Source organism: Spinacia oleracea, chromosome 4 (assembly GCF_020520425.1).
Source record: "Spinacia oleracea cultivar Varoflay chromosome 4, BTI_SOV_V1, whole genome shotgun sequence".
NCBI lineage: Eukaryota > Viridiplantae > Streptophyta > Magnoliopsida > Caryophyllales > Amaranthaceae > Spinacia > Spinacia oleracea.
The window spans coordinates 129,494,954-129,507,679 of NC_079490.1; the positions used below are offsets into that span (position 1 = coordinate 129,494,954).

Here is a 12,726-nt window from a genome sequence, read left to right on the forward strand (position 1 = left end):
ATGCCAGTAAGCTAACAAGAGTGAAACAAAAAGAATAATCGTCGTCTGTATAGGAGAGTGATATTTCGTGTTTAAGGGACTGGTATTGCGGTATGTGCACAAGAACAAGTAGATAACACATTGGAAACTCTCACTTTATTCATGTCTCACACTATAGTTGACCCTACATCATTCCTTTTTCATAAATCCAGGGATTGAATAGTTGAACCCCATTAATCTAGTATGTAATGATCCTAGATTCCTAGTTGAAATACATTCAAAATTCAAGTAGATATCAAAAGACCATGAACCTGCCAACAGGAGCCTTTTGACAGAGTTTGAACCAATGGTAAGACAATAGGCTTGATTTCAAGTAGGCAACCAAACAAGTTCATTATTTTTGTCAACCTTTTAAAAAATATTTCCAGTAGAAACAGTTCCATAGAGGGCCAAAAATATTTTCACGAGAGAGAGGGAGAGAGAACTATAACCTCCATCCCAGGAGTTACAAAGAGGATCCCACGTGCTTCCAGACCCATTAGTGAATGAGCTGTAATAGCTCCATATCCCATGGACACCTGTACGATGAATTACAATAACTTCAGGATTAAGATATGCAATATGATTTAACATCCATGTTGACAAGAGAAAGCAGCATTTATCAGGAGATGAGCAGAAATTTCCCAAAAGAAAACAGCGCGGCTTCTTAATTTCATAAATTATAAGAAGAAAAAGTTTGTTACATAATACTGTTATACAGTATGGAAAATTCAGATAAGAAAGATTTAGTTAAAGAACAATTGGTGCTCTGCACAAGTCTAGAAAATAATGACCAAAAAAATACTGTGATCCCTTCAAAGTTTCTCTTAAACTCCGCATCTCTATTCAGGAAAACAGCTGTGCATTGATTTTACTTGCAATGTGATTAAACAAAATGGAAAATTTTCATTTTTCTTTAGGTCAATAACGGCCATTGAGTAGGAAAGAAGCATGTAAATTTTTGTAAAAGTAAACCAGTTATTCGCTTTAGTTTTTTTTTCAGTGAGGGTTGGTAGGATTCTTCATTTTAAAATGGAGCAAATTAGAAACCCGTTATTAGTTTTGATGCCTTATAAAATCATATTCAAATGTGTAGCCCTTCAATATTTACTTATGATCTGTTTAACATTCATGTTACAAGACTAAGGTGTCATGACTTTCATTTGCTAGACATTGATAAATGGTGGAATGATAATGAATTTATACATGTTTTTATAAAGGAAGTCCCATGCAATGTCAATAGTAATGATTGTCCATCCTTGAATAGGACCTCGTTTTCTTTATATGTTTCCATAATCCATTTAGTGGTGGCATTGACTATTGAGTGGTAACAGGAATTTTTGAAGGAAAAAGTTAAGGGGATCAAGGTCCTCAATCATGGACATTAGGGACATTCCTAAATCATTACATTGTAAACTAAATATCATTGACATCACTTATTACTGCCTACTAAAAGGGTAGTCAAGAGTTAGAAACACAGGGTTTCTACTTGTTGCACCAAATTTGAAGATCATCAAGTATTTTGAATCTGCATTGCATTCATTCAAAATCATAAGCACAAGCCTCTGTAATTAGTTCAGTACTCAGTGTAATTAGCAAAAAAAAAAAAAAAAAAAACGATGAGGGTTAAAAATCAACTTCAAATGATGAGCCAATCACCTTGGTGCTTGATTAAATGGGGATCAACTTGATTGAATTTCTCACACATATTACATGGTTTACTGAAAGCTTAGTAAGCTTGCTTAGAGTATCTTTTAATTTCTTTCTTTTATTAATAAGTCCATGGATATTCAACAACCCTCCGGTGTGGGTTTTACATGGTGTAGTTCTTTACAATTTGTGTGTCTCTATATTAGTGGTCTGAACTAGCTTTTTAGTTCCGGTTAAAAAGTTGTTAGGATTTGTTTTGGCAGTTTCCACATTTAATTAGGAAATGACGCGTAGCTTTCCTTAGTTGATAGAAATTGTTTATAGACTTCTTAGCTCAAATGGCAATAGGTTGAGTGGGCGACAGGGCTATTTAACTTAGCTTGCAAGATCTTCAGTTTCCTAAATTTTGTAAGTCTTGGCAAGGTTATTTTTTTTTTAGTGATAACACACGTAGGAAACCTAGTCAGTTTCACACACCTACTATCCTAGAAAATGAATTAGCCAGAGTTCATACAACATTTTGATGTCTGCCATTTTTATAACTTTATAATTTGCTTTAATCCAAAATCTGGAGGGATTAAGGTTTAGTGTTCGATAACATAGATTAGAGGAGATCTAGGAAGTTCGAAGAATGGAGGCCTAAAATTTAGGAGTGTTCCGCGTTGAGATATAAGTTATCTGTGAAATTGAAACTTAAACAAAACGTTACACAAACTTACAACTTTGACCAAAATATGGGATTAAATCTAACTGTATATCCTTTAACTTATTTTGGGAAGTGTGGACAGGCTTCTTGCAAAAACTTATGTTTTAGCACCCAAAGAAAAATAGTAATGTTCCTCCTTCTAGTTAAGCTAGTGCATCACCAGCAGATATAGTTGATCGTAATAGGTTTGTCAGGTCTTCCACCACTTCTAAAGCACAAGAAGTTAAGAAAGATCAAAACTAAGAACATCAAATATCTGAAGCTGACCACAATAGTGAACAAAATAGTGGTTGTTTGCAAATGTAATCCCAAGAGATAATGAAATGCACTAAGATTCTATGAAAAAATTGAACGAGGGAATATTTACCAGTACTCCTTTCCTAACATTCCCCAATGGGCCTCTGTGCTTCCCATAAGCTGCCAAAATAAAATAACAAATACAATAGTAAATGTCAAAGGAATCTAGTAACTACAGCAAACAAGACGCATAGCAGAGAGTAAACAAGACATCTGTACCCTGGAATGCCCTGTGCATGAATCCAGTTCCCCGTGTGACACTGAAGAAAACACTTCTATAACCGACTAATCCCCTGAAATAACAAAAAAGCTCTTAGACTATCTGCACAGTGAATAGGTGAAAAGACAAGCAGCAATAATAATAAAAAAATAAAGGAACTCTAACATAGGAAGGACTAAAGAAATATTTAGAATCCTAATAAGTTTTAGTGAAAGAGATCATTGTGCCAAGTTAAATAAATTGTCCATGCACAAGAATAAGTACATCCGTTAGTATAATAAGCTACACTTTGTGTTGTCCAATTATATGAATGATGTGAGCACTTAAATTATAATCTGAAATTCAAGTATTCCTTCAGTCCTTCCTATACAAGTTGATGAACACGTTTTCAAAATACTCTGTATCAACAATCAAAGAGAAGATTTGAGTGCCACTGAACCACCTTGATTAATTATGAAGTATGTACTTACATCCTCTTTACCCAGAAAACATATACTTCCTCTGTTCATAAATACTCGCAACGGTATTTTTTACACTATTCACATATTCCACTTTGACTATAATTGGTGATTTATATGTCAAATAAAATATAATCATGTGGGATCTTGTTATATTTGTCTCAATACGTATTTTCGAAATATCAACTTTTTATAATTTTTGCTTGAAGAGAATTTAAGATATTGACGATCTAAATTGTGCATTGGCATGCGTGAAAGTGACAAACGTTGCGAGTATTTATGAACGAAGAAATATAAAACAGTAACACTGCATATACTCATTCTAATGTGACTTGCCTTTCTTGAATTTACTGTCTTCCACTACTAGCCTTTGTTGGTAGTGACCAATGTCTTACCGCAAGAGAAATATATGAAATGAAATCCAATCACATATCATCCACAAGATGAACAGCTTTTATGTACATCAATTTCTTAGGAACATTAACACTATGTTTGGATAGCAGGACAGAAAGGGAGGGAAAGATGAGGAAGGGAAGAGGAAAGTAAAGGAGCAGTGTATAAAAAAAGCACAAAGTGCACTAAAGTGATATGAGTCAGAACAAGCGCAATGCGCGCAATTTTTAAGAATTGAAGGTTTTTTTTCATGTTATGCATTTCATTAATTCCACTTTCTCTTCCTTGTTTTTTTTCTTTTTTTCTTTTTACTTCCTGCTCCTTTCTGGTTTGATTAGTGACAATGACGATCTCCTACGACGATTCATGTTAGCCGACCTCAAATCATTTTGGGACTAAGGCTTTGTTGTTGTTGTTGTATGCATATATATCTTACCAGGCCCGTTGATGAGCATGTGCAAGCAGCCCAACAACATAGGCCCCCAGAAATTCAAGGGCTCAAAATACTAGTGTCAAATATCTTTTAAGTCAGATACTGACGGATAATTGTGATAGCGAGGTTGGCGTGTGAGAATTGTAATAGCTAGTGGATACCGAGTACGAATCTCTGCCGACTCAAATACGTGACTTTTACTTTCCACAAAATTTCTTTTTGCAGTTTAGCCTTTCCTCTTCATTAGTTTTTATTTTTACGCCTTCTCTCTTCCATTATTGTTATTGCATGAAATTGTTGATTTAGCATAAGGCTTATGTACCATTTTGAAAATATACCAATTCTTTTTCCGGTTGTCTCTTTTTTTAGGTGTTTCTATATATAATACGGATTGTATTCTTTATCCCTTTCTCTTGCAATTTTCTGCTTTTAAATTAGGCTACTTATGATTTTCCACTTCTTCTCTAATTTTACATTTATTTTAATTGTAACTACCAAATTGTCTATTCATTAATCTGTCTTCCCCATCCCGTCTATCAAAGATAAAGGAGATGAAGAAATATTGTCCGCACTTGAATTACTATTGACGAAATAATTGAAATTGTATGCACACCATATTTTAAATAGAAGGTTGATTTATAAGTTTGATGTTGTATGTATTGAGATGCTATTTAAGCAGAATAAAGTATCTGAATTTTCTGTCGTTAAATAAGTATACTCCCTCTGTAGCATCTAAGACAATCCAACAAAAGTACAATTGTCACATGAACTTCAGTAGAAGATAACCCATGTGGGTAGGAGAGAGAAATAATTGGGGGGTTTAATGGGGACAAAAGTTTACTTTAGAGAGTAAACAAGTGGGCCTTTGGGATATTTATAAGGATATAAAGGGGATAAATGTTAGACAAATAAGGAAAGATTTCAAAAGGGACTAATAAAAAAACAACTCAATTAAAAAAGGGGACTAACATTCAAGAACAGAGGGAGTATTATATCACATAATTAAGTATATGGAAGCATTTTGAAATATACATTGTTACGAAATTATTGATCAGTTTAAAAACATATTACAAATTTAAAGTTTATATATTTGTTTAAATAATAAGAGCCTAATTTTAATTTTAGAACAGGGTCTCCAAAATCTTTAAAGACGGCCCTGTATCTTACTAAAATAACCACAAAAATATATAAACATCAGATTTTCTTCCAAAAATACATTACTCTTCGTTTTAACAAAAATAAAGTGTACGTAGTATAACGTAGTGTTTATGAAGAAGCTTGGACCAGCTGTTGTGACTGTTTTCTTCTTCTTTTTCCTTTTTTTTGGACTCTTGGCCCACTATCTATTGTTAAGGATTAATAGAGTGGTCCAAAGCACAATAACAATATAAAAAAAGAAGCTTCCAACATAAAATAAAAAAAGAGAAAAAGAATTTCAATGAAGTGTAAAAAAGCATGCTTCGGCGTGCTTCTTCCAAAACGCTTCTCTTAGGCCTAATTAAAAGTTTTGCCCTTCAACGCGCTTTTTTAAACACTAAAAAGGAGTGGTGGATGTGGAGCTCCATTTTCCCTCCAAATCTCTCCAATTTTGCAATGGCTCCCTCCCCTTCCATCCCCAACCCCATACAAAACAAGGGAACTTGTTTACCTCCCTTTCTCCCAATTTCCTCTTTTCCAAAAACAAAGTAAGAATAGAGTACAGCAGTAAAGAAAAAGTCCTGTATAAAAACTCAGCGGGAAAAAGAATGTTAAACATATTTCACATCATTTAAAACTAACCCAGAAAACAGAAGTACACACTTAAAATATTGGCCTATCCAGAAAAAAATATTAATAATTTTTACACAAAAAAAACTGTTACTAACAACACTAGAAAACACTGAAATTTCTTGCTTTATGCCCAGCAGTAGTTTGTACTGACTACTGATTAAATTATTAAGACTCTATACTATGACTTTAGGTGATTTGTTCAAACCTCGCCCGCTAAGACTGTCATGATATGATAGCTTTATCAAGTTGCACAGCGTCCCCCTCACTAGGACAAAGGGGCTTGATTGTAATGCTTTCCCCGTAACCAAGAAAAAAAGAAAAAGCCACGATTGTGAATCTTGCAAACCGTAACAGCATGCATAACAATTAAGGCTGTCGGAAAAAGCTGTAGATATTGAGGACACAAATTGCAGTTCTGGATCATAAAGACATACTATATGAATTTTAACCCCCCATAATCATAAAGTCTGGTTACTGATGTTATACTTACATGAAATACAAGATGCAAGAAATGTAAGTTTGCAGCACATACATAATTAACCAAAAGATCAAGAGTCGCTAACCTCGACGGACATATCATTGACAATCTTGTTCTCCCAGCATGACCAGGCACAGGCCCCATGTCAACAACTTCACCTCGCCTGTGAGACAGGGCTTCCATGACCAAACCCACATGCTCTTCATTGACCTAAAATAAGAATTTAAAAATGAAGCTTTATCTAGAAGACAACCATTTTTCTCAAGAAATTATATTACCTCTATAGTTACTTCTTCCAGTGGTTCAAGTTTTTCACGATTTTCAATTTTATACCTGATTCAACAGACAAAGTAATTAGTGACCACATAGTAGTAAAGTAAAAAGTTAGCACTACATCAGAAGGTGTTATAATAGTGTATCTTCAAAATCCTAACCAGAAATAAGCTGAAATTCCAAACATTAGCCATAAAATAGTGCTAAACCAAAAGACAGATGGTAAGGTATATGGCTAAAATCATCGTTATTTTTGCTTAATTATATTGATCATAGGATTACTCTTAATCCATCCGACCACAACATCATAATAGATGAAATGATCCAAAAGACTTTTTTACACATCTGAGTCGTTTAGACACAATGACTCCCGCATAAAGTAATATCAGATATGACCCGAGGCGATAAGACCTGATGTGTAACCGACCACAATACCACCAGATGTTAGAGCTTGTGAAGCTATCCCATACAAAGATAGTGTTTCATTTGTGCAGTTTACCAAAATTTTCGTTCTTCAAGCATGAGAAATGATTGTTTCAAACGACTTGGCTTATATTTAGATTATAATTCTCATTCCAAGAATCGCAATAAAATATTTATCGAAGTAAATATAAATCTTTCCCCTTCTTTTCCTAAATAACTGTTCAGTTTTGTCTTTCGACCATTCATTAAGTGAATGAATATATCATCTCACACATGAACATACTACTGTTTGATGTTCCTTCGAAGACATATAATGATATAAGACACCTTTTCATAACTTTAAAAACCATATTATAAGCCACAGTTTTGGCCTCATTAACCAAAACAGTCAGGCTAGAGAATTATCAAGAACAGAATTAGCACCTGATAAATAATGGTAAAAGCTCCATACCAACTAAAAAGGTAATTGGTCAAAACTAACTTCATATTTCTCTGACACAGTATTATACTCCTACTAATCCATATTATCTGTCATTCATGGTTACCATATTCGTGATTCACACTTCACAGTAAGTACTAAGTAGATATATTCTATAGTACTGCTAGTTGTATATGCACATGATGTGTGCGAATTAGAGTAGTTAATAAGTGTAACTGAACCTAGAAAGCTGATAATAGTATGGACTGAAGCACTCTTAAACATATGGCTTTTATAAGTCTGTCATTTTTTCTTGTTCAAATATGGCAGTTTTCCTTTTTTTCTGAAATTTCCTTCTTTGCTGAAATTTCCTTTTTTTTTTATGTTTTATAAAGCTTGATTTAATATTTGATTTTTTGTTATTGATTTTCCTTTTAAACAAAGCTCCTAACGAGTTCCTTTACGTAATAGGGATATCGACTTTTCACAAGCATTATAAAGCATAACTATTGACGGTGATTCACCAATATGGTAACCGAGATAAATGACGGGGTGATATGCATTATTTTTAAAGAAAGAATCTATCAGTATATTAATGCAAAAACATAAGCCAGTCTTGAATATCGACATGTGGCAGCTTGTCGTGCAAAATTTTCCCACCAAAGTTCTTCCATTTCTCACCTAACCAGGGCTGTCCAAGCCTTCTGTAGTATTGCACAGGTACTTTTCTGGTGAACAACAGCTGCACAGAGTTAAATATTTCCACTACGCTATGAGAATGACTTAAGAGGATGAAAGAGGAGTAAATGGCGGGCAGTGAAAGCGGATTAACCTTCCCCGTCCCTTAGTTTTTCAAAAACCTGTAAGGTAAGAATCCAGGATTTTTTAACCCCAATCTTTTCTTAATTTATTGCCCTTTGCTTTAATTCTCAACTTAATTTCCTGGTCTCAGTCATATCTGATGGATTTTTTCTCAGCCTTTAATTTGGATCCACTTTCTTGGTTATTCCTGTAAAAAATGGATTTGATCTTTTCATGCAAGGCTTGGATTCAGCTCGGTTTTGATATGCTTCTTCGTTGTTTTGAATTTGATTTAGCTGGTCAATACTATAGATTTCTTGTCATTCAAAAAATTGGGTCTTAACTCTTGCCAAGGTACCCATGAAGAGTTAGAAAATGTTCCTATTCTAAACATACTTCACAATTTTTGGATAAATCTGCGAATCCGCATGGGCACTAACCGAGAAGAACAAAACAGGACAAAGCAAAATATAAAGTACAACATTTTCTACAAAAGAAAAAGGGAGCATTATACTTGATCGTCTTGAAAGATATAAGATCTTAATATTTTAGGTTTATCACTTGGAATTCGGTATTATTTTATGGTCAAAGGCACTGGATCAATTTGTGTGTCTCACAATCAGTAACAGCAGTTTAAGAAAATCAAATCACAATGCTACCAAGAAACTATGCTAGGGAAACTCACATGACTTTAGGTGGTGATACAGACAGCTCAAAACCTTCACGTCTCATATTCTCTATTAAGATACCTGTATGGAGAACACATTTGAAAAGTCAGTAAAACTCAAGTAAAAGACTGATGCCACTAATAGATCTATATCCTAATATTACAGTATTTGAAACTCTATTGGCTACTATCCTCAAAATCATGTCCTAACAAGTGGGAGCAGCAAAAGATAATTTCACATTGCGAAGAATATTATACAGACTCTCTACCCCCCAACAGCAATTGTAATAAACTGATACTTCCTCCATTTTTTTAATAATTGCACCATTTGGGTTTTAGTACTATTCCTATATTCTTATATAGTCATTTTTTGTGATTTATATGTAAGGAAAAAGATATTCATGTGATATCTTGTTAGATTCGTCTAGAAATATACTTTCAAATTATCAAATTTTTATAATTTTTTCAAATGTATAATGAGAGATATTAGTGGTTAAAATAATGCATTGGCAAGAGTGAAATATCAAATGGTGCAATTATTAAAAAAAATGGAGGAAGTAATATTCATCATGTCATCAGTATCATCATTAGTAACAACAGCACTTGATATTATATTCAATCTTGATTCACGGTAAGGAAGCGGAAAAATTGGAAGCAAATAAGGCTTCTCAATTCGAAATGATTCCCTCTTATGAAGCTGGTGAGGGTGCAATGGCAAAAGGATAATGAAAAGACTACTACCACTAGTCCACTACTAATCTAGATTGCAGACATTACTGTTAAACAAGAAACTAAGCATCTATGGTCAAGAACTATGGAACTTGAGATTGTGGCCTAAAACAATTTCTTGAAGTGTTTGCTCTTGTAACTTTTTTCGAGAACAGCACCGGCTTGGCATTGCCCAGTTGCCCTAAAGTTGTATTTACTTATTATCCCCGATTAATCGTTTTCTATTTCAGTTTTTAAAATTGGAGCCAGATATAAAATCTAGTTTATTATTTCTACCCATTTATAAAGATAACAGTAAAAATAAAAATAAAAACAGTCTCTTAGTCAGATGACAATGGTGAAAATTTTAATATGTCTATTTTTTTCAAGTCTTATAAGGAGGTCATTTTAATCAATGAGGTCTCAAGAAAACGATACAACGTTTTTAGTTAACTGCAAGAAATTAAAACTTGACCATTTACTTTCGAGTATTTCAGAAAAGTACAGATCAATTCCAGTCAAACATGCCCTATACAAAAACCCTACCAACAGACTAAACATTCAGGCACGGAATAGGTTGTTTATTTGGGTGGGAAAAAAAATATATCAAGACTCAGGAGACATTGCAACTAAAAGACTTGAAAATTTTCTAGATGAGGATTTACTAATTAGGAATCAAAAGTGGTTTCGAGGTTGAAAATCATGAACATGTGCAAATTGACTACCAAAGTTCAGCATAATGGAAAGTAAACTATCAAACTAACAAAAAATAACTTGAACTAACCGAGTTGTAGTTCTCCCCTTCCCTGTACTTCAAATGATTCTGATATAGTAGGGATAACATTTATCGCGAGATTTGTTTCTGCCTCAGCCATTAACCGATCACCAATTTTTCCACCAGTCAACTAAAGAAAAAACAAACTAAGTGATTTGGAATCCAAGAAAACTAAGAGACCCTGGTGCATGATAAATTAATTTGGCATACCAAGAGAGATGCATTCAGTAAGGGAGCGAATGCTGAATTAATGATATACTTCATAAATCAGTAAATAAAACCTAGGTTGCAAGGAAACGGGTACTGGGACAGAAAACGGTAAAATAAAAATTGCAAAAAAACGGGTACGGCATGGACTCGGCAAAAAAAAAACAAGAATTTAACGAAATTAAAAATATGGAGTACATGAAAAAAGAAATTAATGAAAAAAAGAAAAAAAACTCCGTATTTGAATAAAGAAAAATTCAAAAATAAGTTTGATAAGGACAAAACAAAGACTCGATAACAGCTGTCCTTAGAAAATTAAATAAATAGATAAATCAACAAAGGAGCAGCTTGTGGGTCTTGTTATGAGCTCAAATGTGAACAAACTACAAAAGGTTGCAAAGCTGGTGCATCCACCATCACCGTCACCGGCAACAATGAGTGCCCTGACGGAGGGTGGTGCAACCAGGCACAAGAGCATTTCGACCTCACTCAGCCAGCTTTCCTTCGGCTTAGAAAATCGAAGGAGAACTGGAGAAGTAAATCGAAGGAGAATAAAATTGAAGAACCAGACGACCGGCGGCGAGGGGCGAGATGACCGGCGAGGGGCGAGACGACCGGCGAGGGGCGAGATGACCGGCGGCCAGAAGAGGAGCAGACGACGAAGTGACGCACGCACTTCAGGTAAGAGAGAAATTGGGGAATTTGGAAAAGTAAACCATAAATTATGAATTTGGGCCTCTAAGATTTCATAGTACCTGTTGGGTACGTGCCTTCCTCTTAAAATACGTACCCAACCCGTCCCCGACTACACCTTATCCGTCCCCAAAAGTCACTAGCGTACCCGCCCCTTTGGATTCGTCATGGGTTCGTATCCTAGGCGAATCCGTCCCGTACCAGTACCCGGTACGGGAAACGGCGCCTAGGAGGTAGGAGTGTTCAAAAATACCCGACCCGTAATACCCGACCCGTCAACCCGCTTCTAAAAATCCGGGTAGTTACACCAAAATTATGCATTTAGCCGGTAAAAGTGTCAGCATCCAGGTCGGGTCATGGGCCGGTTAATTGCCAGGTTGGGTACCCGAAAACCCGTTAAATTTTATCAGAATGTTGGTCTGTAGTCTGTGTAGATGCTTCAATATAGGGTATTTTCCACTTTCCCCTTCGCAGTCTACCTCTCCGCCTTCCACCTACTATAGCAAGCTTCTATCTTCCCAATTAAAAAATCCAAGCCTTCAACAAGTAAGATCCAACCGAATCTTCAGTTCTAGCTATTACTGCTCCTTCCCACAAATAAATCGTATTTCACAACTTCAATTCTAGTTATTTTTGCCTTTTTTTCATCCTCCTCCCTCGACAAACAACTACATCCACATCTACCATGTATTTTTATCTCTTTGAATTGTGTGATGACCTACTAGCCAAGTATCCATGATTTTGGGTGATTGTATTCAAATGGAGATTTATGTCGGCAATGGATCGAATTAAGTTAACTTACAGAGCATTATTTATTTAATTTGGTATTTAATCTGGTGTAGTCTACTATTTTCAAGCCTCCAGCCGTCAGATTGGTAGACTTGGTTATGTAATTTGATGATGATGGGGCAATAGTATTAGATGGAGTAGTATTTCTTTCTAAATGCTTAAATCCCTTGTATATATGGCTATCTGGTTAATAGTTATGTAATGCAAACACTAGAACGATTATGAAAATGTTAAATGCGGGTACCCATGACTCGACCCGGTAAGTCGGGTACCCGGTTTTACCGGGTCGGGTCACGGGCCGCTTTTCAGCTACTCGACAAAGCGGGTACCCGGTTAGGAACACCCCTACTAGGAGGCGTACCCATGCTCCATAGAATAAAACTCCACCAAATGAAAAGAAGTATTAGGAGAGAGGAAAGCAGTGCACCAAAATAAAGTTATATTATAATAATGGAAAGTAACCAAAAACTTAGCCTAAGTGAGGGTGTTACTCTAATCAAACTATACGTTACCGGTGAATATAATTGATGCTTTCAGTTAGGCCGATTT

At 35.1% G+C, this 12,726-nt stretch overlaps 1 protein-coding gene across 1 annotated transcript in view; it reads right to left on the reverse strand.

Moving 5' to 3' along the window:
• LOC110800005 (uncharacterized) overlaps window positions 1–12,726 on the reverse strand; it is a 40,143-nt gene that overhangs the window by 6,517 nt on the left and 20,900 nt on the right. Inside the window, exons 9-15 of the mRNA XM_022005298.2 lie at window positions 10,498–10,618; window positions 9,024–9,087; window positions 6,702–6,756; window positions 6,509–6,633; window positions 2,891–2,964; window positions 2,742–2,791; window positions 471–557 (exon numbers count right to left, since the gene is read on the reverse strand). Of these exons, the coding sequence (XP_021860990.1) occupies window positions 471–557; window positions 2,742–2,791; window positions 2,891–2,964; window positions 6,509–6,633; window positions 6,702–6,756; window positions 9,024–9,087; window positions 10,498–10,618 (576 nt within the window). The remainder of the gene's footprint in view (window positions 1–470; window positions 558–2,741; window positions 2,792–2,890; window positions 2,965–6,508; window positions 6,634–6,701; window positions 6,757–9,023; window positions 9,088–10,497; window positions 10,619–12,726) is intronic.